Below are 26874 nucleotides of genomic sequence, written 5' to 3' on the forward strand. Positions count from 1 at the left end.
CTGCCTTCTCTTTTCACCTGCTTGGCCCTGCCGTGTATGACCTAGTACCCCCTAATCCCTTGTCTGCCCTACCACAGCTTTTCATTTTCTACTATTTTCTTAATTCAATCTTTTCTGATTGTCTTTATATTCGCTGCAGGTGGTCACCTAGCCTTTCCAATCTCACCTACATTCAGCCTTCTATCTTTTTTTATGTCAACACTATCATTTCCCTTCTTTTCATGAACTCTCTAGATTCTAGTCTCAAGCTGGACAATACTATTTTTTTCAACTCGGATAACCTGCTCGCATGCATTCTTAAACTACTTCTCGATTACTATCAATGCTCCTTCGCACTGGTAAACTACTTTGAGACACGAAGAAGCTAAAAACACTGCAATAGATTCCAGCTGCAGAGTAATGTCATTATTATTAACGTAACTCAACTTGTGAATCATTCGAATTATGTGAGTCATGGAAACATACCGACTATTTCCAGCCATACCCAGGAGCATATATCATTGAAGGACCCTGTATTCTGTTACCTAAGAATGCAAATCATTGAAGCAGTAATCTGTGTAGCACTACTTATTGACACCTTAATCTGCGAGAACTGAGATAATATTAGATGAAACATGGATAAATTCTATGTATGTTCTCAAACATACTTTGTACACATTGAACTTACAGCATGGAATATATGTCCCTATACTGATCTACTAGCTAAAGGCAGTTTCTATTATTTCAAAATCTCTTGACTCCTTATAATATCTTTGATATAGAGATTACCTTATCTCCTAAGGATTCTATTGCCTTTCTCACATGTAACCCATGCTATGGATAAGATTATCTGTATGTTTGATGGCACCATATATTTTAGATACACCGTAAAACGACATGCTTTAACAAGCTTCAATGACTCACAGGCTCTGTTCAAGTGTAAAAGCAATCGGTATAAGAAGCATATATACAGTCTAATGCCATTTCAAATCATATACCATAGTTCCAAGGTTGGAATTCACACGGGTTTTTGGAGTAAACCAGAATACCATTTGTATGTACTCAGCTTGTATATACAAAAGCAGTTCTAGAGGATATACTCGATTCAAAAAGAGGCACTATGTAATGCAAGAGTTCATTTCACTGCCCTATAAAACAATGATACAAAAGTTTATTTATATACAAAATGACGCAATGCTCTTTCCTACATCTCTTAGATTAGGCCTTTTCGTTTCTTATAGTCAGAAAGATTTAGCGACCGCTTAGGAGCTGTGTCTCTCACATCAGACTGAGATTTGGGCAAGAGGGAAAGAGGGTTACCTGCAATGCCATTCAAACAGTCATAACAAAATCATATACCGTGTGATCCTGAATCATGGAGTGATGACTCCAAATCCAGTAGCAAAATAGTAATAGTAAGTTTTATAATATTTCGTATAAATTATGTTACGGGATCTCAGACAAGTGAGCTCTGGTAACCCTCACTTAAATTACAAACATACCCTACAGGATGAATTTATTTGCGGAGTTATATTTCGCGAAAATTGTTTTTTCATGCATATTCGCAGATGAATTTATTCGCGGTTGAAAACTGCCACTCTCTAGGAAAAGTTAACTCTATTGCGGCTAGTAATAGAGTTATTCCTACGCATGCGCACACCGCGTGTTCTGGTTTATATTTAGCTTACAACTGCGAGGCGATCATGCTAAGCTACGGTAAACAATTTTTGCTGCGTCCAGAGGTTTTCACGAATATTCATCGCTTTGGAGGCCTCTGATAAGCCAACAATTTGTGGTAAGCAATGAGTTTTTTACATTTACTAAATTAGTTGAATTTTACTTTGGTTTTTCGGTAAAACGCAATACTTATTTTTTCCATCCCTACCGCTTCATTATTCGTTTTAGTGTGAAGAGAGATTTTTCAGCATACACCGAAGAACAATGATTGCAAGGGTGGTAGATGTCATTCTTAGAAGATCACCAATCATTCAGGGAGGTCTGGAAATTGAGGTTGAAGTGACCGCAGCTACTTACCGAGAAGAATATATCTGTTTTTAAAAAGGAACAAAAATGCCTTTACGAGCACAAATCATTGGCCAACCGGCAGAACTTTGCAATAGTAAGCCACGATGAGAGTTCTGATGATAGCTTCCTTACCAGCCATGTAGTAGCAAGAGAATCGCATTCAACACCTACCCAAGACAGTGACAGAGCTGCTATTGCCAAAATAACTAGTCAGAAAGCACCATTACACGCTAGTATTCACATATCAAGAGTACCAGTTTAATTTATTGATAGACAACCGCCATATGGACTAAACTGTTTATATTTACTCCATTCATCGTTTGTAAAATTTTATTTGTATTTGAAATATTTTATTTGTACACTCAAGTTTGTAATAAATTATAATATATCTATACATGAAATAAAATGTGTAATTTAATCATGTTTGCTGCAGCGATATCAAGGAGTTGTTGGCGATGAAGGGGGTCTAGGTTGACTGGTTGCTTCTCTGCCAATATTCCTGCCTTGGTGAATATTACTACTTGTCTCTAGTTTTCGTAATCGGAGTAGGTTGTTTCATTCTCAATCTGCAGTAAACACAAAAAAGAAAAAATATTAACGAGTGTTGAGGAAGTACAAAAACAATAGCTGAAGTATTTGATGAAAGCGATCAGTTTTTAAACAAAAGAATTAACTAATGCAGTTGATTATGGAAAAACGTATCTGCACTGCAAATCAAATACATACCACAATGTCCAGATCAAAATCATGATCATCCTTGACTTCGGTATCAGAGATTGATGGAGTTGATTCTAATGTAAAAAGACTAGGAGAGCTTTTTTGCGATGCTGAAGCCATGCCGAATAACTTGTACAAACCTTGAATAATTTTGTAAAGTTTGACGCAATGGCAATAAAGCTCGAGGCCTGGCAATGATTTTAAAGAAGTTTTGGAACTCGGCTACGTTTAGTACTTCTGCCTAGCGGCTATTTTCGCGATGACGCCATTCTGCATATCTTGTGACAACCTCGAATAATTTTGTAAATAAATGTGATGCATTGGCGATGGTGTTAGCTCAAAGCTCAGCCAATGATTTTAAAAATGTTTTGGAACTCAATTACGTTTGGTATTTACATTAAAAACTAGGCTAGCGACTAGTTTTCAATTTGATGCAGTAGTTATTCTTTCTTGTGATTAAAAATAGAACTAATTATTCACTGAATTTAATAATTCGCGAGATTGACTGTTCGCGAAATCGCGAATTTTTATGACCAACGAATATTTTCATCCTGTAGGGTAGTTACATGTATATTTTCTTCATAAAGTTCTAGGACCTTATTGTAAGACCAACTAAAAAATTACTTTCTTGACAATGTGAACATAGCTGCATTCTTTTTATAGGAATAACAAGCGATTATAACAGCTTTTGCAAGTTTTTGCCACCAAAAACTGAATGACTAATCATAATGCTAAAAATTTTCCGCATATCTTAAAAAATCAATGCTTTATAGCAGGAAGATACTGTACTGTCATGAAACACCAACTAAAGGTTTTAACTATGTAGTTGCCAACGCGGAACTGCCAATCAGCAATATCACCAGTGTAAAACTAAGAATCAATAACAAATACAATAGCAAACAATACACAGTATTTCCAATGCTATCTAGTAAACTCGAGCTATCTAGCCCTCAAGTTAATATGGTGCAAAGACCAAACTACAGCAGTTGTCATATTGCATATAGATTGTAATTAGCTCCTCTAACACCAACCCTCTTCATATGACATTAATTTGTTTCAAGATTGTCTTTGTCATGGAACAGACAATCTTATCAAGGTAAACGGATAACTCAAATACAGCGAGTGATTAAACATGGATATGACTTGAAATAAGCTAATACAAATGTATGAGATGTGATTGTATCTGTGCAGATTATCTTCAACTATTAAAAAATGAAATGTTCAAAATTTGGCTCAAAAACATATATTGAAAGCTGTTTGATTTACATATTTGAAATCAGAACAAAATGTTGATATATAATTTATGACTATTGATTAAATTCCCATTGAGTAACCATGTTGTAAATGAGAATTTTAGTTTTCCAACAAAAGGATCCAGTTTATTTGACACCGATGTAGAAGACTCAATTAATGATTAACCAATAAAAATAGCTTTTAATCTATACATAAATCTCTACTTTTTTCTGTCTGTCATTTGTGTGTCCAGTTATAGCAATAAATTTTAAGCAACAAAAATCACCTTCATATTGGTTTAGAACTCACAACATTCAAATCGCGAGTCTACTAACAAGTGCGCATAATCACAGGACTAAGTACTTCTTACCACACCCATCACTCTTACCATATACGGTATACCCTTTTAACAATGCACACGGCTTTACATGTGCACTTTTTATTATCAACTAATATTACCTTTTCAGTATGTTATTTTTTGAATTAAATTCTTTTAACATCACCGATATTTTAATGTGCAATTTTCAGATGTACTGTTTCCATTTTAAATGTCAGTTATACTCATATTTATGGTTTTGATAAATTTGCAGAAGCTAAATGCATTTCACGTGGAAAATTGTATTATCTGGAGTAAGAATTGCCTCCACATTCTCTCTCTCCATTCAATCAGACAAAGTATTAGATAAAGAAAATTAGATATCTCATTTTTACGTTTGTATCAGTATCAAGTGGTCCAAGTATCATCCATCAAAACTTTGAATATAACGAGCTTCTGCTGCAACAGTAGCATTTTTTTAATTTTACACACACTTTCATGAACTGATTGTTTATTTTTTTTGTAATTTATTTGAACTGCATAAAAACACTTTTCTCATGATATGAAGTTTAAAAGGTAGAGTTTTAAATGTTGTATATGTTAAATGAAAATAAACTTTCTGTGCAAAGACTTTTTCATTATCTGGGCAACGACGGACACTCAGTAGTGTTCCTATATCATAGAGTGCTGATGAAAAAGTACAGAGTTGATGATGTGTAGATTCAGAGGTGAGGAGTTAGTAGATACACGGTAGAAATACACGGTAGAGATACACGGTAGAAATACACGGTAGAAATACACGGTAGAGATACACGGTAGAAATACACGGTAGAGATACACGGTAGAGATACACGGTAGAGATACACGGTAGAAATACACGGTAGAAATACACGGTAGAAATACACGGTAGAGATACACGATAGAAATACACGATAGAAATACACGGTAGAAATACACGGTAGAAATACACGGTACAGATACACGGTAGAAATACACGGTAGAAATACACGGTAGAGATACACGGTAGAAATATACGGTAGAGATACACGGTAGAAATACACGGTAGAGATACACGGTAGAGATACACGGTAGAGATACGCGGTAGAGATACGCGGTAGAGATACGTGGTAGAGATACACGGTAGAGATACACGGTAGAGATACACGGTAGAGATACACCGTAGAAATACACGGTAGAGATACACGGTAGAAATACACGGTAGAGATACACGGTAGAGATACACGGTAGAGATACACAGTGTATTCCCTCTACTTTATAATAGGTTAAGTTTAAACAAAATTAGCTTGAATATATTTTTCGGGTGTTGGATATTATTTCAAGTGTGGAGACAAAAGTTTGCTTAAACTTCCCACCGAATGTTAAAAAATCGCACATCAACATAACAGTAAATAGTAACTTGACTGCATCTTGGTGAGGCCCTTGTATTCATGGTTATTTATAATACTGTGTATGAAATATTCTAAGATTGTGTTAATGTGTGTGAAATGAAATGACCTAAAAACATCTTAAATGTTTGAATATATATGAAGACCTCAACGGAAGAACGATCAATGACACATTTGCTCAAACATGAGATATAGCCATTTTAAAGTTTAAAAACTTGGACATTGATCAGATTTACAAAGAGCTAGTTTATTTCAAGTAGGGATATCCCTTGACCTGGATCATCTTTGCTGAAAGTTTGTCACAGAGACTAAACTATGTGGCCAGAACTATCTAATGGAAATCGAGCCTAGTATTTTGAGAAAATGTGACATTAATCGTTCTTGCGTTGAGGTCTTCATATACATGTGTGTTGACAATTCACAATACCTACTTACAAACTATCATGTAAAAATATTGCCTTAAAAGTGCAGCAAAGTTGAACTCAAAGACATTCCAGTTTATATAGTCTATTATAATAGTAAGGAAAATATTTACAACCTAATAGCAGCCAGAAGTCAGCGAAAGAAGTCAGCTATAACTGACAGTTAAAGTTACCTGCGGAGAGAGGCACATCCAAGTCAATTTTGATATCAAAATCATGAACAGAGAAGAGGTCATGTGATGTACGATGTTCCTTGATCTCTTTCGGCGGCAAGCTAGTCTGCATTACAAACCAATTAAATAATTGTTATCGAATGACTAAAACATCAAAGTAGGCTATACCAGTGATGCATGCTGACGGCAATGACAAGTCATGCAAATTTACCTTCAAAGATAGATCAAGGACTGGGTGAATCTCAATTTATTTTTGACTCATATAAAAGTATATAAAAGGTATTACTTCCTGCTGCTTCATCTAGTAATGACTGATAATCTAGTAATCAATCAAGTTACTACTAGAGGAAATTCACTTGAGGACACCATATCTAGTAACTAGCAGCTGATAAGTTAGTGAGGCCTATCATAGACCAATTTCTATTAGCTGATGTGTAAACATCAACAAGATTAAGAGTAAATTTGCATACCATAACACTAATCGGCGTACAAGGGAAATATTTACCCAATTGTGAGTGTATCTATACGAGTTGAGGTTTCTAAACCTTTATGAGACACAGGAGTTGGTACCAGCTGAAGTGACAAAGTTGCCATTTTATAAAATATAAACAATTCATTTTGGGAAGAGTTACAAAGATGACTGATACACTTACCGATGTACTGACTTGTACTCACTTGCTGAAAATCTTATTATTGATAAAAATCCCAATAACTAAACCAGAATTGTTGAGTAATTTACATAATTTAGACGCTATAAGACATCACACAATCTATTAATATCATCATTCATATGGGCCATTGCTGCTCGAGAATCAAACAATATTAGTGAGCTGATACCAACCTTCTGTGTCGTCTGCATCTTGAGGGCTTGCTCTGCCGCGTCTATGCTGTCTTGCTTGGACAATTCAGGTTTAACTTCCTGATTTGCTGCCTCAACCTTCTTCTTCTTAGTTGCTGCAGATATGTTGTGATCAAGGTAATACATTACTTAATACTAGGAGGATCCTTATGACGTATCACTTTAGTATAACGCACTATCAATAATTGATGCATGATGAAGCTGGATTTAAATTTGTGGACAAGTTTTAGCTCACTGCCAAAGTTGATGTATACACTGAACACCGTGTCAGCAATGTTTTTACATTGTCTCAACCATAGACCTATTAACTATACTGTATAGTTAATAGGTCTATGATCTCAACAGTCCTTTTATATATTCAACAGAGTATAATACTTATTGCTGTAAAAATTATACAATTTACTTATTGAAATCCGCTATCAATAGATTAATGCGTAGCCGGTCATAATCCTAGGTTATAAATAAATATGTATTGTCATGAGCTTAGACTTACAATTTTTACTGATTGGTCACAAGTGACTAAAACGCAGTTAATTGTGAAATATCACATAAATATTGCTGTTTATATTATGGATTTTCTAATTTTAATATGTAAAAATAAAGTTATGTTTTATAAGCAGTGTTACAACGTCAGTTACTCTGGCACTGTCAGCCTACTCCATGTTCTATTACTACACTGAACTCACGTATAAAGATCACATAAAAGCAGAACTAGATCACACTATCACAGCTAATCGAATGGTTATAATGGACATATCAGGTGGCCGTGATACTTACCTAGTACTGGGCGACATTGCTGTCGTGTGAATGGATCTGCTGTTGCATTCTTACTCTCTATCCACTCTTTCCGCATAGCCTCCTCGGCGTGTCGGATATTGTTAGATCGGTTTCTCTGATTAATGAACCTGGAATAAGTCGTCAATAGAGACAGTGTAAGGATTAACAAGAGCCTCCATAGCACACCAACAGTGTAAGGATTAACAAGGGTCTCCACAGCAAACCAAAAGTGTTAGGGTTAACAAGGGCTTCCACAGCACACCAGCAGTGTAAAGATTAACAAGGGCCTCCACAGCAAACCAACAGTGTTAGGGCTAACAAGGGCCTCCACAGCAAACTAACATTGTAAGGATTAACAAGGGTCTCCACAGCAAACCAACAGTGTAAGGATTAACAAGAGCCTCCATAGCACACCAACAGTGTAAGGATTAACAAGGGTCTCCACAGCAAACCAACAGTGTAAGTGTTAACAAGGGCCCCCACAGCACACCAAGCAAGTTATGGAGAAGCTGATGTTTATAATATGAACCACTAACTGTTTCCAACTGAGTATATATAAGTATTACTCTCAAAGTTTGTTGTTTGGTCTGTCCAGCTATTGCTATTGAAATCTAAGAATGAAATATCTGCTTCGTGCTGGATTTGATCTCAAAACCTCCCCCTCACCAGGCGATAACCTAACCAACTAAGCTACGTGACATGCAATGAATTCAATAGGCGATATGAGTCGATTATCTTGATCAAAATGCACATAGCACTCTGCGTTACACAACATCACTAAAGTTTGCTCTCACAGCTCCTATTGGTACGTTTAGCGATACGGATAGTAGCTCACTCAAATTAGTCATTGGCAATGTGCCAGGTTAATGGCAGGCAACTACATTACCTGCCGCTGTTTTTTAATTGTGTATTTATATACATATATGTATATATACATACATATATACACACATACATACACACATTATGTATAAATATAAATGTAAATATATATATATATACACTTGTGCATATACACATGTATATTGCCATTGCTCGATATACAGTATAAAGTTCTCCATGCAGCCACTAGGTAGGCTTCTAGTAGTTCAAATGTGCTAGCTATGGTGTGAAGCCTATATGATATTTACTCATGTTTGAATGTTATATGTATTTATTAAAATTATAGGTTTTCGGGCAATGGGATGAATTACAGCGTACTCTTACAGGAAATATTTGCTTCAATACATTAAAATCTTAACATATGACGCAGATTTACCTAATGATTGATTAGGTAAATTATTGAAAAATGCTACCAAAATTTGAAGCACTTAAATAATGGCCCTGATACTCACGTGATAGAATTAAGTTTTCCCACTCGTCTCCTCTCCAGTTCTGTTGCCTTCTCTTCCACTTCCTCCAACTCGTCTGTCAGTTGCTGTACCCGAAACTCATCCCCAGCCATCTCAGCTAGTTCCTAGATGATAGGAGATGCATGTGAGAGACATCAGACTGGCAACTAACAATAAACTTTGATGGTAGAACATGTACCATATAGCAGGATGTTTCATAATGTGTACATACTATCAAACGTTCAAGTAACATCCAAATTTTTTAAAATAATATAAAAATTTGAACCACTATCTGACTTTGCACCAAGTAATTTTCAACGTACGACGTTCAAAGTTTTTTGAAACATCGTAGATTTAAAAATGAAAGTGAAGTTACTGAAATAAAAATATATGAAGAAAATGTAAAAAATATAAAACTTATAGCCTAGTAGTTCAAGTCAAATTAAGTTATGCAATGAATCTTTTTCACCATAACAACCTCTGCATATTAAAGGCTATCGTTTAGTTCATGTTCCTTAAAGGTAAAGTAAAAATAAAAAACTCTTTTTATCACTTTACTAAATTATTTTTACATTTCTGTTTAAATCTCTCTATAATGCATTGATTTTATCTATTGTAATTATCTGTAGTAACAGGAGCTAAAAACCTGTTTTCTAACTGGAGAATGATCTAAATGATTTACAACATATTTTTTTAAAACATTTGATATCTAAAACAGCCTAAACACCAAGTAGGTATCAAACTAACTAGATTCATAAGAAGTATAACTATAAAATACAGCAATCAAGATGATGACGATCAATAAAAACATATTTAGGTAGAGTGATACCGTTCATATGGAATTACCTTCTCTTTCATAATCTCATGCTTCTTGACAGCAAAGTTTGTCGGGTTCTTTTGGAATCTCTTCTTCTCATTAACCAAATCAACAATCTCTTTATCCGATAAACTCAACTTAAGGTATTTTTTCAAATCCGCCACCTGAAAAATTCAAATGAGCAAACTATTGCCGTTAAAACAGACCAACTAAAGCCTAGTCTACATACTTCAAACATATCAGCCTATCACCCATTATCAAATAAAAGTGTTTTAGAGATATGCAAGTCTTGGGTAAAACTCGGAGTAGAGAAACTTGTGATAGTGACAACTTATATTACAACTCTGACGCAAAATTGATCTCTTCAGTCAAAAATGATCTCTTCAGTCAAGCGTGCCATGATGTAAGAACTTACATTAGCAACTAGATGACAAAAAGCTACTTGCAATTAAATAGTAAAGTCCTTATAAAGGACCAAAAGGTTTAGCGCATCAGAGTATATACAAGCGCTGTGTAAAGTAGTTTTGAAGTATATGATAACTCAAATAAATGATCCGTTGATATATTTTATAGTAAAGTTAATTTATGGAAAAAATGAAAGAATTTTAACCTAATTTTTGAGGAAGTGATAACAGCTATACCATGAAAGGATATAATAAATCGAATGTTTAACAATATAATAGTAAAAAATATAAAAAAACACCAAATTGGTGAACAGTGTTAACTCAACAAAACTATCAACATCTGAAGCACTTCATTCAGAGATGCACTCACCTTTTTCTTGACATCTTCAGTGGTCGGCAGCTGACAGCCAGCAAACATAACTGCTTCTTTCCATTTAAAGAACTCATGCTCACCGAAGGGGCTGTTGGAGACAAACTCTAGTCTGTAGACCCGCTCAGCTTGGCCAAATCTGCAACAGGTAAAGGAGTAACATCGTGACGAAACAAACCACCAATAAATTAGTCCAGTGAAGAAGCTACGACGAAAAGTGTCATATAATAGGACTGAAGAATTCAACATCTTAAAGGAAAGATTGAAGCTTGCAGTGAATAAATAAATGTTCCTGAAGTCAGTTGCAGGTGAAAACCCCAGCTAATTCTCTATGCCTACCATTATAGTTATCGGGAGTTTACATTCGCAAAGTTAGGAGAAATTAAACCCTATTAAAACACTTTGCCATCGTTGAAACTGAAAAATTCAAGAGATGGCTACCAAAAATGAAGACAGAGCAATGCCTTATAGAATATAATTGATTTTCAGTAAAACTCATACCTAGATGTGAACGTTCACATTTTAGGTGGTTTAGTACAGATGCAGCTTGAGAACAAAAATGTGACAACTGAAACAACAGCATCTTTATGTACAATATAAGCTAAAAATAATACATTTAGTGCAATATAGAGAATATCAGTAAAAGCCAGTGCGCTTGGTGTATCTGTTACGTACAGAGTGGCTGACATCTTACCTGAGTTTGAGACCCTTGTTAGTTCTGGTGGAACCAAGTTGATATATTTTTGCTGTTTCCACGACATCACAAATCTCCACACACTACAATTAATGCTGGAAAGTCCTACTGATAACCAAACCTGAACCATTCTATTGAACTTTGGATAAAGTAAGCTCAGTAAAGAGGCCGAGTAGACATGAGCCCAAAAATCTAGCGCACTGCTAATAAAGAAGTGGCTACTCAATACACAACATGCAGCAATGGAATGCCACTGAAAGGAGGAAATCTAAATACTTATCAGTGATTTGGAAGGTTACATAAAATATTTTGTCCTAGCAAAGCCAACTAACAGACTTGCAGTAACACTAATTCTATTCCTAGCAATCCTCTCAAGTAGATAAAAGGAATATACATGGAGTTTGGTTGTGACTTATTCATGTTATCGCCGTGTTAGGAAGGAAAGCATTTAAGAACATGTTTAAAATTTATAATTGTTATGAATTAAAAAGCCTACTTGCAACACAGAAAATATTGTTTAGCTTAATTGATAAAAGGTGAGAAATGCATATCAAATAGAACTCACTAAGTCAGCCAATCAACATGAAGCTACAATGGTATCAAAAGTATTTCTTACTTTATAATGGTTTTATTGGAAGTTTATTATGATAACACAAAAACATTCTTTATTAATAAAATATCTAATAAAACTAATATTTTTATTTGAATTTTTTACATAATATCGATGATTATCTTGGACAACCTCTCCACATTCTGTAGTTTCAAGCTTCCTTTTTTACCTTCACGTTATTCCTCACAATAACTACGAGACGACTTTGGAGGAAGCAAAGAAATTATCTGAAGATCTTTGCCTATATTTTTATTGTCATTTGTTTTTTTTTAATTCAAAGAAAAGCTCTGCCCTTTCTGTTTTCACCTCTAGTACCTCATACTCAACACTTTCACGCCAGTCTTCCTGAGAATCATTCTTTTAAACATAGAGTGAAAGTATGAAAAACTGTTTAAAGTGGTTCTTAAAACTAAACTAAAACCGAATATGGCATGTACAGTGGACCCTCGTACAACTACTTTCCAACTACATGTACAGTGGACCCTCGTATAATTACTTTCCAACTACATGTACAGCGAACCCTTGTACAACTACTTTCTCACTACACGTACAGTGGACCCTCGTACAACTACTTTCCAACTACATGTACAGTGGACCCTCGTACAACTACTTTCCAACTACATGTACAGTGGACCCTCGCCATACGATTTTAATTCGTTTCAGCGTTGGCATCATAAGGCTAAAATTTCGAATAGAGGGGTACAGAAACCCATAGTAAACATCTAATACAAACACCCCCAGGTGACAATCATCAAAATTTGATATACATACTGGACATATTAAAAGTTAGTAACAAAATAATATGTTAACCTTAGTAATTATAGTTACCTACAGCAACTTTATTGTATTTAGTGGTTATGATCTGCAATAAAATGTGATATTACAATTTACTATGTGCAGAACGTACCATCGAGAATTCTTACCTTCGAGGCAGACGTATAACATACACGTTGAACATAACTAGAATAAATTTACTTCACTAAACACATACTTGAAGCTAAATTGTAGTATATATATTTCAACTATTTTACTAAACCCCAACTTTTTTGTCACTAAAATTTTATCACTTATCTGTCTTCGGTTTCGTTTTCACAATAACACCAATCTGAGCGAGATCGAACAGCGTACATGTATTTCTTTCAATCATTGTTAGAATTTCGGCAATAGCATATCGGCATATTTGTTATCCCGATGAAATCAGCACACCGACTGCCAAATTTAAATTTTGAGAGAACTTTTTCTTTATTTCGCATGACAAAACATACTTCGTATGGAGAGTGCGAAAAACATCGTGTTCTAGATCATAGAGAAAAAAATCATTTGAGGGTCATCAAAACCCAAGGGCGAACTGTACTAGCGTGAAAAACTGCAACGCTTTGAGAAACTTCGAACAGCATGTTTAGGAAACAACTCTGAATGCTGAAACAAATAGTTCCGCAAATTTCACACCAACCGTCACACCAACCGTCACACCAACCTTCATACCAACCTTCATACCAACCTTCACACCAACCTTCAGACACACCTTCATACCAACCTTCAGACACACCTTTTACCAACCTCCAGACACACCTTCATACCAACCTTCATACTAACCTTCAGACACACCTTTTACCAACCTCCAGACACACCTTCATACCAACCTTCATACCAACCTTCAGACACACCTTTTACCAACCTCCAAACACACCTTCATACCAACCTTCATACCAACCTTCATACCAACCTTCACACCAACCTTCAGACCAACCTTCATACCAACCTTCATACCAACCTTCAGACACCTTTTACCAACCTCCAGACACACCTTCATACCAACCTTCATACCAACCTTCAGACCAACCTCCAGACACACCTTCATACCAACCTTCATACCAACCTTCATACCAACCTTCACACCAACCTTCATACCAACCTTCATACCAACCTTCATAACAACCTTCACACCAACCTTCATACCAACCTCCAGACACACCTTCATACCAACCTCCAGACACACCTTCATACCAACCTTCATACCAACCTTCACACCAACCTTCATACCAACCTTCATACCAACCTTCATAACAACCTTCACACCAACCTTCATACCAACCTCCAGACACACCTTCATACCAACCTTCAGACCAACCTTCACACCAACCTTCATACCAACCTTCATACCAACCTTCATACCAACCTTCAGACACACCTTCATACCAACCTTCACACCAACCTTCATACCAACCTTCATACCAACCTTCATACCAACCTTCACACCAACCTTCATACCAACCTTCATACCAACCTTCATAACAACCTTCACACCAACCTTCATACCAACCTCCAGACACACCTTCATACCAACCTCCAGACACACCTTCATACCAACCTTCATACCAACCTTCACACCAACCTTCATACCAACCTTCATACCAACCTTCATAACAACCTTCACACCAACCTTCATACCAACCTCCAGACACACCTTCATACCAACCTTCAGACCAACCTTCACACCAACCTTCATACCAACCTTCATACCAACCTCCAGACACACCTTCAGACCAACCTTCACACCAACCTTCATACCAACCTTCATACCAACCTTCACACCAACCTTCATACCAACCTCCAGACACACCTTCATACCAACCTTCATACCAACCTTCATACCAACCTTCATACCAACCTTCATACCAACCTTCATACCAACCTTCATACCAACCTTCACACCAACCTTCATACCAACCTCCAGACACACCTTCATACCAACCTTCAGACCAACCTTCACACCAACCTTCATACCAACCTTCATACCAACCTTCATACCAACCTTCATACCAACCTTCACACCAACCTTCATACCAACCTTCATACCAACCTTCATAACAACCTTCACACCAACCTTTACACCAACCTTCATACCAACCTCCAGACACACCTTCATACCAACCTTCACACCAACCTTCACACCAACCTTCACACCAACCTTCATACCAACCTTCATACCAACCTTCATACCAACCTTCATACCAACCTTCATACTAACCTTCACACCAACCTTCATACCAACCTTCACACCAACCTTCACACCAACCTTCATACCAACCTTCAGACACACCTTTTACCAACCTCCAAACACACCTCCATACCAACCTTCAGACCAACCTTCACACCAACCTTCATACCAACCTTCATACCAACCTTCATACCAACCTTCACACCAACCTTCAGACACACCTTCATACCAACCTTCAGACACACCTTTTACCAACCTCCAGACACACCTTCATACCAACCTTCAGACCAACCTTCACACCAACCTTCATACCAACCTTCATACCAACCTTCATACCAACCTTCACACCAACCTTCATACCAACCTTCATACCAACCTTCATAACAACCTTCACACCAACCTTCACACCAACCTTCATACCAACCTTCACACCAACCTTCATACCAACCTCCAGACACACCTTCACACCAACCTTCATACCAACCTTCACACCAACCTTCATACCAACCTTCATACCAACCTTCATACTAACCTTCAGACACACCTTTTACCAACCTCCAGACACACCTTCATACCAACCTTCAGACACACCTTTTACCAACCTCCAGACACACCTTCATACCAACCTTCAGACCAACCTTCATACCAACCTTCATACCAACCTTCAGACACACCTTCATACCAACCTTCACACCAACCTTCATACCAACCTTCATACCAACCTTCAGACCAACCTTCATACCAACCTTCAGACCAACCTTCACACCAACCTTCATACCAACGTTCATATCAACCTTCATACCAACCTTCATACCAACGTTCATATCAACCTTCAGACCAACTTTCAGACCAACCTTCAGACAAACTTCCAGACCAACCTTCATACCAACCTTTATACCAACCTTCATACCAACCTTCATACCAATCTTCATACCAAATGTCAAACCTTTGTATGTCGAAGTGAAAACGGTAAATTTTTGGTTCTACGATAAAGTAAAAATATGGATGAAACCAGCTACTAGAAACCCAACTTTGAAGTGTCAACTTGCAATGCCTGCTCTGACTGACACATTCTCTTATGGAACTTCTGGGATTAAATGAGAATACTATAGACATGTGAACCTAACCATTGGACCACAAAGTACTCCACAATACAGATATACGACTTATTCGACATACCCTGTAGACAGGACTGCCCTCACGGTTGCCAATGCCGATCCTGACAAAGCAGTTAAGAATGGCCTTTTTAAAGAAGGGCATGTGACACCATTGCTCAAGCCTGTGCCTCGACAACCGAATGTCTTCCAGTTGCTCCTTCACCTGGATTGCCTTGGAAGGCTCCCTTGACTTGCTCACACTCTCCCCTTCCGAGTCACTCCTTCAACAGAAACAACACAACCATGATTGTAGAACATAGTAATACTAACCGCTATGTCGTATACAGTAATATTACCTACCATGTAGTATACAGTAGTAATATTAGCTACTATGTCGTATAGAGTAGTAATATTAGCTACTATGTCATATACTGTACAGTAGTAATATTAGCTACTATGTCGTATACAGTAGTAATATTAGCTACTATGTCGTATACAGTAGTAATATTAGCCACTATGTCGTATACAGTAGTAATACTAACCTCTATGTCGTATATAGTAGTAATATTAGCTACTATGTCATATACAGTAGTAATATTAACTACTATGTCGTATACAGTAGTAATATTAGCTTCTCTGTCGTATGCAGTAGTAATATTAGCTACTATGTCATATACAGTAGTAATATTAGCTACTATGTCGTATGCAGTAGGAATATTAGCTACTATGTCGTATACAGTAGTAATATTAGCTACTATGTCATATACAGTAGTAATATTAGCTACTATGAAAACAGGAGAATTTTGTGTGTATACAATTTACTCATAGGATTCAGCCTGAAACTTTGAACATTCAAAAGTTATCCACATATTGCAAATAACTACATGTAGTCAGCTCTTGTTGTGCTGGTCATCTCTTGTTGACTAGCCTTAGTTGTTCTACATTTCGCAGGCTGTATTAGGAATATTAATTCTAGATAGATATGGCACAGTCTTGGGTAAAATGAATGCCAGCTACTAATACAGTAATCCCTCGCTACTTCGCGGTTCTGTACTTGGCGGGATAAGAATATTTATTAAAAAATTAAATAAAACAAATTAAAAAACTAAAACATATAAACCTCTCTCATACTCTCGCCCTGTGAAATCTCTCTGTGAGCATGATTATGGTAGCAGGCATCAAAGTTTTTTGAAGAATAAAAGTGCAATGTGCTTATGACCTCTTTCATAACGCTTCTTAAACACCCTCGACTCTCAAAATTGTATAATGAACCTAAGCAAAAGAGGAGAACACTTACGATTATTGAAAAAGTGACTATTAGATACGAGTGAGTTAGTTGCATTTCCCGGATTTTCAGTTTTCACGAGGGATGCTAAGAAAATGAGGGATTGCTTAGGTCATTGCGAAGATTCACTAACTACAACGGTCTACTGAGTTAACATAAAGGTAATCCCAAAAGCTGTTGGCACACTCTCCGTCCAGCGAATCACTAGCCTCCTTCACTTTGGCACAGCTTGTGATTGGCTACTCACTGCACAGAGCTGCGGCTACTCGCATCTGAATCAGAGCCTGAGTCTCCATCAGCTTCACTTTCTCTCTCCGGGGCATCACTATCACTCCCTGAGCTCTCAGAGACATAGTTTCCTTTTTTCTCTTTCATCCTTTCCGCTTTTGCTTCTGCAGTTAAAAAGCCATTTGCTTATTGCTAAGAGAGGTTTCCATGGCCACATCGGTGAAGGTAACAAACCAGAGTGAAAGGTCGAGGCAGCATGATCATGTTAAGGAATTCACCCGCTCGGCTTGTTACTAAACCTGACTAACATAGTAAATCTATTATTAATAGTTACATACACTTGAGGCTTTATTCAAGTCAATGATATGTTTTCTAACCTTGTGTCTTTCTAGCATGTCGTTTAGCTTTCAGCGCTTCTATGGCTGAGCGCTTCTCAGAGGCCTTGCCACTCTCGATAGCAGCTTTTCGCACACGACTTCTACCCGAGGCCGTATTCGACTCGTCTGCCTTCGAGTACGATTTGCTTGACTTTGGTTGCTGTTTCTTGTTAACCTCTGTTTTTTGCTTTCTTTTCAACTTCTGCTCTATGTCAAACCTGCAAGTAATGTTAACTCTTAGTAACTGTTACTAACTAACACCCTATGACAACCACTAGCGAGTAACTGATACTAACACCCTATGACAATCACTAGCGAGTAACTGATACTAACTAACACCCTATGACAATCCCTAGCGAGTAACTGATACTAACTAACACCCAATGACAATCACTAGCGAGTAACTGATACTAACTAACACCCTATGACAATCACTAGCGAGTAACAGATACTAACTAACACCCTATGACAATCACTAGCGAGTAACTGATACTAACTAACACCCTATGACAATCTAACGAGTAACTGATACTAACTAAAGCCCTATGACAATCACTAGCGAGTAACTGATACTAACTAACACCCTATGACAAACACTAGCGAGTAACTGATACTAATTAACACCCTATGACAATCACTAGCGAGTAACTGATACTAACTAACACCCTATGACAATCACTAGCGAGTAACTGATACTAACTAACACCCTATGACAATCACTAGCGAGTCACTGATACTAACTAACACCCTATGACAACCACTAGCGAGTAACTGATACTAACACCCTATGACAATCACTAGCAATTCAAAGTAATCTTAGTGCCTGAATTGGTCAACATGTTTGCTAAGAGGAGTAACAAGAATGACAAGTGTACTTTTTTAAAATGTTAGCTAATGTTAACTCCTTGAATCTTTCAGTGTTTTGCAAGCTAGTGTAGACACATCTTAAAGCTTCGAAGATGTTGTTTCTAAGCACAGAAAAGCCTTATTAATTTGTGCTAGCACAAATCTTAACAGTGTCTGGAAAGGATTATGACAAATTATATAGGCTGTTCTGTGCTTAGAAACGATGTCTTTGAAGCTTTAAGATGTGTTTACACTAGCTTGCAAAACACTAAAAGATTTAAGGAGTTAACATTTTTGGTGCTCGAGAATGAGTGGCGGTTTTAGAGTGTAAATGAATGCAATAATATCTCATAACAGCTGTCTAAACACAGCTTAGCGGCCAATTAGAGCCAGCGCTGCCAAATAGTGATAATTACTCCGGTAAAATCAGTTTACGCATCTTGTTTTCTTTTTAAAGTGGGTAGTCCATACATACACAGGTATTCATTTACTATATACTTGCTTCAAACAGTCTAATATACAGAAAACAACATTTTAAAAAGATCTGTAAAATTAGAATGTTATGGAGCATAGGTGAGAGCACCTCTGATGTGTCATAATATTCGAAATCACGTGTCATTGGCTAACAGAAATAGACATCAAGTTTGAACACAGCTACATATGGTGGGGCGTCACCACTACGGAGACAACAGTGGGAAAACCGCACTGAATATCAACCACTTGGCTATTGTGCAATAAATAAATTAAATGTGCTATCACGAAACATGTGTGCACAGCAAACTCCTTGCTACAGTGGACGTCTATATCAAAAAATGTCAATGCTAGGCAATTAGCCTCTGTCGCTAACTGCAAAATAACAGCAAATAAGAGCAAATGCTACACACGGGCTAGTTTAAACATACCTTTAGAAGGTCAGATGTTGCTGCCCATGTTACTCCACCACTAATGAATTTGGTCCTTTCAACACATTTTTACAATGATATTTTTACGTTCTCTATGAGTCAAGAAACTCTAGGCTTGGTAAACGCTCTTAAATCGAAAGCACCCAATTTAAAAAAAACGAATTTAAAAGAAGGAATATTGGAATGACATGCATTATCATGTTTGTGTTAGGAAATCAATATTTTGTATCTGCTTGCTGAGATGGTAGGCTTCAGTGCGCAGACTCATATGCTAGAATTGTCCTAGGTGAACACTCAATGTAATGGTATGCTTTGCTAAAATACTCAAAACAACTCGTACGTATAACAGACACAACATTTTCTAATCAATGCTGCCTACCTTGTTTTGAGAACATCACGGCGTTCAAGACGCTCAAATATAATCTTCTCACGTTCAACTTGTGTCATCTGCTCGAGCCTCTGCCGGTCCTCCTCATCCCCCATTAGCTCGTCATCATAACCATCATCAAAAACATCTTCATTGCTTGAATTACCGCTGCCACTCTGTTGCGCGGGGCTACCTGGAGCAGAACCTCCTGACACCTCGCCTGCAACACAGAGTTTTGACATCTGTTGGCATTTTAGAGTGAGCTTTAGAGCTGCATTCCAAAGATGAGATTAGAGCCAATGCATAATATAATAGGAGTGGAGTCTATCTGAAGCCACGCTAAAAGCGATAAAAAATCGAATGCCCTAGTATCAAACACAGGTCATCAGATTCAAATGCAAGCGTGCTACTATTACACCACTCGGAAGCCCTAACAATTCTCCATATATATATTACTCATAATGATCTCTCACAATGCTCGGCACTGCCGAGCGTACTAGTATAGCTATCAACAGTTATAAAATGAACACTCTAACCGAAGTGTTGTTACACACACCTAAGGACTGATATTTAAAATTTAACAAACTTTTATTGGACTACATAAGTAGAGAGCATTCCATCGAAGGTATTTTTGAATTATCTCAGCCCCTTCGAGACAAACGCAAAATATATACAGTGCACCCTCGAGATACGATGTTAATCCGTTCCAAAACTGGCATCGTATGGCGAAAAAATCGTATGTCGGGGTATAAAACCCATTGTAATTATACAATGACAAAAAAAGAAGGTAAAAATTGTCCAAAATTTTATAAAAATGCTGTACATATTGAAAATTAGTAACAAAATAGTATGTTAACTTTAGTAACTATAGTTACCTACAGTAGCTGCATTGTGTTAAGTGCACCTAGTGATTATAATCTGCAATACTGTAAAATTGTAATCTGTGTACCAAATGCAGATCGTACGGTAACAAGTTCTTACCTTCAAAAGGTACGCATAACATAAACGTTGAACTCACTTCAAATCAGTAGATTGTATAGAAAATATTAGCATTTTTCCACCAATTTCGATTATTTTTGATGATTGAGGCGATCCGACTGCCAGGATGTTTCCCGATTAAAATTGACAAAACTTCATCACTATTAAAACACTTGAAAAGAAAAATACATACGAAATGATGTCAATAGTTGTTATCGTTGGGATGGTTGATATCGGCCATTGCGTTCAAGTTGAAGCAATACAGGTCTCTATTCTGTTAGTCTCTTTACAACTATATACATCGTAATCATAACTTCGCTTGAGTGTTTTAATCTGAATCAAGTTTTGTCAAGTTTCTATAAAAATCCTGGCAGTCGAGTCATCTCAAACATAAAAAACAATCGCAAAAGATAGAAAAATACCGATACTTTCTGATAAACTTGTCTAAATTTTCTTGTCAGCTTAGGTTTAATGCCTAAGCTAAATGACAACTCGCTAATAAACCTTAGTAAACAGGAGAAAAGTGCTGGACTGGAAAAATCCCACCTACTAAATCTTTTTTAGGAAATACAAGACGAAAACTGCTTACCATCTTCAATCTCCGATTGGGCTGATTCGCTGCTAGAAGAGTCAGCGGAAGACGAAGAGTTACTGCTGCTCTCACTAGATGATTTCTTCACAACCTTCTTTGCTCCTTTATTCGCAGGCTTAGCTTTCTTCTTAGTCTTACCAGTAGCTGACCACTACAACGCAGGGCACACAACTCCTGGCAACATCAGCGACCAATCATCTACCAACTTAGCAAGACTGACAAAAGAGAGAGATACTTGAAACAAATAGTGAAAAGTATCATATCCTTTTGTCATGTTTACATTCATTCATTGCCACACATGTGGATAAATACAGGCAAAAGACATAACTCGGAAGACAGCATATTTCAACCAGAACGTAATACATTTCATAACAAAGGAATATTCATCATGAATGAGGTCGTTTGTATATTTATTCAGTGAGAAATAATTAATTTGTAATTTATACAAACCATAACAATGTATGCATGGCTATGGAATAAAACAACAGCTAGCCTACTGCTCTTCTGAAATACCCGAAACCATAATAATTTGATAACTCAAAATAACTCAAAACAGGCGATTAGCGAGTATTAGTGCAGGTCTTTAATAACTATATACAAAGTCTTTTAATCAAAACTATTAGGGACTTAGCAAAGCCCAGACACGAAACTTAGTATGGGAGCAAATGAACTGTTAAGCAGTTGAACGCATGCAGAAGGTACACAAAGGAGCCAAATACCAAAAGGCAATTCAGTTGACTGAGCAATCAAAACATTCCACCTAATAGTTATATCAAGATTCTATCAAATTTTCTGAAAAAGAAAATCTCAAGGCACTCCAGTATATGGAAGAAACGGTCCACTTATAACGGTTGTTTGCATGGGCTTACATGTACGTGTAGTTATTATTACACATAGTGACCTCTTAACCCTTCCAATCTATATACATGTATAGTGGACCACACCAGACGACATCGATTCGTTCCGGTGTCGGCATCTTAAAATGGAAATGTCCTATAGAGGGGTATAGAAACCCATAGTAATTAACTAATGCAAACACCCCTAGTGAAAACATCAAAATTTTACACACGTACTGTACATATTAAAAATGAGGAACAAAATAGTATAATAACCTTATTAACTATAGTTAACTACAGTAACTTTAGTATATTTAGTGGTTATGATCTGCAAGAAAACTTTTATTGCAATAAAATCTTTTCTTACTTCAATGTCGTTATCAATCCTAGGACTCCTGGCTAACGAATTGAAGTTATATATGGAGTTATATAGTTATGTAAATGCAATGAATTAAAGTTTATAATAAATATTATACTAAACGCTAAAAATACACAATGAATTTTCCCTTTTGCTTACTTTTTACTAATTTTCGCTTCACTTACGCAATACCAAGCATTTGCAAAACAAGATGAATGCTGAATTGGAAGGGAACGTATCTCTTTCAGGCATTGAGGAGAGATTTTGGAGAATAGCATATTGACATCTTCATGATTCCGGCGAATTTAGCATACTGACCGCCAAACTTGAATTTCGAGTGACATTTTTATTGATGATGTTTGACTAAAAGATCGTAACGAGGAGACAAAAAACACTATGTTCCACATCGTAAGGTGGAAAACCAGTAAAACAGGGACCCAAGGGTACACTGTAAATTAATTTCAGTGTTTGTGTCCGTCGTTCATGTGTCCAGTAATAGCGATAATGTTACAGGAACAAAAAAAATCCACTAAGCAATGAATTTGAACTCGGAACCTTCAGTTCTACAGACAGGCTTATTTATTCAGTATCCAGACATTGCTATTCAATGGAAGAATTGTGGTTATACTTACTACAACTGTAAATCTTTAATGCTGATTCGTTAAAACCAGCTTCAGTTAGCATACTTGAAAATCATGGTTGCACGGGAGATCATTACACAATCTTTTTCCTAACGCTGGCTCAAGTTATAATAACGACACTTATTATAGTAAAGATTTTGACTAGCTTAAGTTACTCAAATTCGCTGGGTAAAAAAACTTATCTAATAAAAAGAATTTTTCCTGCAAAAACTTTTTTATTATCCAAGCAACGCCGGGGATTCACCTAGTGCTACATACTTGCAATATTACTCTCAATTGTAATTTCATTATCCATTGTCGAAGGCAACCAAAGTCACTTTTAGGGTAAAATGAAGTCACTAGTTGTTACCGTTGCGATAGTTGATATCGATAGATGATATAACAACTAGTAACATCATTTTGCGCGCATTTTTTTCCCGAGTGTTTTAATCATAATCGAGGTTTATCAATTTTAATCTCGAAACACTCTGGTAATCAGATCACCTCAAACATTAAAACAACCACAAAGGATAGAAAAATAGCGATATTTAATGATAAAATTTATCATAAGGTATTTTTATTTTTTAGATGATCTGACTGCCAGGACGTTTCAAGATTTAACTCAATAAAACTTGATGGCGATAACAACGCTAAAAAAATAGGTGCTGAAATGATGTCACCGCCTATCTCTCCCCTTGTTGATATCGGCTATTGCGTTCAAGTTGCAGCATTACGCATTTGTATTCTGTCGGCCTCTACTCCGAAGTGCAGCTATAGATGTCATAATCCCAATTTCGTATGAATCTGAGCGTTTTAACCCCCATCAAGTTTTGTCCATTTTTATCTTAAAACATTTTGTCAGCAAGAGCGCCTCAAACAATCGCAAATGATAGAAAAATACTTTCTGGGGAAGTCTACTAAAGGTTTGTGTGTTCATAATTAATTGTGATCTAGAAAATTATAAAAAGTGAAAAAAAATGTTGTGCTGCAATTGTTTTATAAGAACGCAAAGATGAAATTTTTTTTTCCAACTGGGTCGTTGATGTGATATCTGATTTCCAAGGTGATAAAATAAAGTCTTACATTTATAAATGTGTTAGAAAGATATATCAAAGATTTTTAGTAGTTTGAATCAGTTGTGTAGAATATTCAGTGAAAACCAATGATGATAGTGAAAGCTGCAAGCATCAATTTAGTCTAAGATTATAATCAATATTAGGGCTGATTTATTTGACAGCGAAAAGGTTTTTAAAGAACGAATTTTATTTGAATCACCTGTAGCCTTGCTGTGAGAATACGAATACACTTGGTTAAATACTAGAACTTACTTCATCGCTTTCTTCCGAACTTGAGTCGGAGTAGGTAGCAAGATTAGGTTTATTAGCCGTTTGCTTCCTGGGCCGAGTCTGTCGTTTTGTGCTCTAAACAATAATATGGATAGCATTAGTTTTTAAGCAAACTGCATGATACAAAAGTACAAGCATTTGATGAATTTTAAACAGGTTATGGCAACTCCAACCAATCATTTAAATAACGATCAGTGTTTGAACAAAAAATTATTCAATTATTCACAAACACAGGAAACTTAGGCAAATAGCAAAGACAGGTTTGTTTAATAGGCACATTATCACAAAAAAGGATGTTTTAAGGAAAAATATCCTGAAGTTTTTTTCAGACCATAACCTATTCATACAACAAACTTAAATTTTGTGCAAAGCAATAATTTCCTGAATTTCAGAAGTAACACTTCATGGTATGGCTTTAGGAAAGGTCTAAATGTTGTACAGTAGGCGACAATTAAATTCATCCATATCTTGTGTGCCAGTGCGACCATACAGTGGAAAATCCAACGAGGTCTACTGAGACAATTTTATATTCAAAGAAGATAGAACTTTGTTATTTCTGACCTGTACTTAGATTTACAGTCCAAGACCTACATATTACATGACAGTACATTTAGGCAATACTTATGCAACAATCCATACACGTCGAAAAAAAACTGACAACTACAAATAAGCCCAAAGAAAAACTCAATCATGTGGTTTACATAAAATTTAAACATGTTGCATTAGAACATGTATATACTAATCAGTGAGTTTTGGAGACTTTAATGTTGCAATATTAATAGGGCCTATAGAATGGCTCACATATGTTACCAAAAATACAACAGACTCTTGCTAGAATAAAATGGTAGCCTACTGATTAATCATTTTTGAAGTGATTCAATATACAACCTGTTTAGGCATATTTTCATGGCTAATGAACTTTACAGACAAAATAAATGTAGCTAATAATAAAATCCACATGGATGGACAACAAACAAAAACGTCAAACTGCAAATAATGTGTGTTATGAGCTTGCCAGATATGGAGCGCTCTGCAACAAACTAATAAGTGAATAAAATAAGCAGATAGCATCAAGTTTAGTTAGAGTACTTGTGGTGGTGCAGAGAATAATCTTTTTATTTTTAACGTACACTTGTTATTGCTCATTGAATAAATGGCGAGCAGAAAATACTCAAGTCATTTGTTTTGTTCTAGCAATAATGCATATTTGCTTCATATTAAGTTTCTTTGCACATGTAGTACTAAGTAATACAGTCTAGAAGTCGGTAATTCTGACCAGTGCATTTGAAGTGTCTATAAGTCGTTGTAATACATGGTAATAAACCCGGTTGAACTACTCTACCAGAATAATAATATAGCAGTACTGTTTTAATCGAACCATGCCAACATGCATCAAGAATTTGCCTAAAGTCGGTGAGTGTCGATTTTTCTACGTTGGTTCGTGTCAACGATCAATTTAAATGCACATTATTAATTAACATGGCTGATTCACGTGCACTCAATATCAAACAAACTGTCTTTTCAAGTTGATCTACTCAGTCAAGGGCAAAATCAAGTCGCAAAAATAACCAATGCTTCCCAAATTTAGGTGTTTTTATCCTTCGTGAAAAACATGAAGCATGAACGTAATTTCAGTACCTCTTCCGACTCACTACCACTACTGCCACTAGAAGAATTGTTGCTGCTGTCCGAAGAGTTAATAAGTTTTTGCTTCTTGGGTTTGGTACCACCCGCCATGTTATAAACACCAGCAAATGATTTTTATGTCGTCATTGCAATTCGTTTGGCTAATAAGCTAAGGACAAGGCGACCATCGCACAACGCATCTTCAGTAACAGAGAGCTTGTGCGGGTTTGAAGTGAGGTTAACAGTTGGATGCGAATTGACTGCGTGAGTTTTATCGTGGAC

General features: G+C 36.5%; 1 protein-coding gene and 1 pseudogene across 1 annotated transcript; one reads left to right on the forward strand and one right to left on the reverse strand.

Moving 5' to 3' along the window:
- Nucleotides 1-832: 832 nt before the first annotated feature.
- On the reverse strand, nt 833-26796 carry LOC137399349 (RNA polymerase-associated protein RTF1 homolog). The gene is made up of 15 exons (XM_068085427.1): nt 26605-26796; nt 24949-25041; nt 21804-21957; nt 20249-20456; nt 18122-18339; nt 17764-17908; nt 16314-16512; nt 11524-11606; nt 10830-10968; nt 10085-10219; nt 9242-9363; nt 7908-8035; nt 7113-7225; nt 6272-6377; nt 833-1299 (listed from the first exon to the last, which is right to left on the reverse strand). The coding sequence occupies exons 1-15, from the start codon at nt 26701-26703 to the stop codon at nt 1193-1195; spliced, it is 2049 nt and encodes a 682-aa protein (XP_067941528.1). The 5' UTR covers nt 26704-26796; the 3' UTR covers nt 833-1192.
- Nucleotides 13550-15163, forward strand: LOC137399595 (adhesive plaque matrix protein-like; annotated as a pseudogene).
- Nucleotides 26797-26874: the final 78 nt, after the last annotated feature.

The sequence above is a fragment of the Watersipora subatra genome, chromosome 7, assembly GCF_963576615.1.
Source record: "Watersipora subatra chromosome 7, tzWatSuba1.1, whole genome shotgun sequence".
Classification (NCBI taxonomy): Eukaryota; Metazoa; Bryozoa; class Gymnolaemata; order Cheilostomatida; family Watersiporidae; genus Watersipora; species Watersipora subatra.

Bases quoted from the DNA above. Each gene is read 5' to 3' on its own strand.
- LOC137399349 (XM_068085427.1), bottom strand. From the start codon at position 26,703: ATGGCGGGTGGTACCAAACCCAAGAAGCAAAAACTTATTAACTCTTCG. The intron at 11,607-16,313 runs GTATGTCGAATA...CATTAATTGTAG, and splicing joins AGGGCAGTCCTGTCTACAGG to TGTGTGGAGATTTGTGATGT. The intron at 10,969-11,523 runs GTAAGATGTCAG...TACCTGTTGCAG, and splicing joins AACAAGGGTCTCAAACTCAG to ATTTGGCCAAGCTGAGCGGG.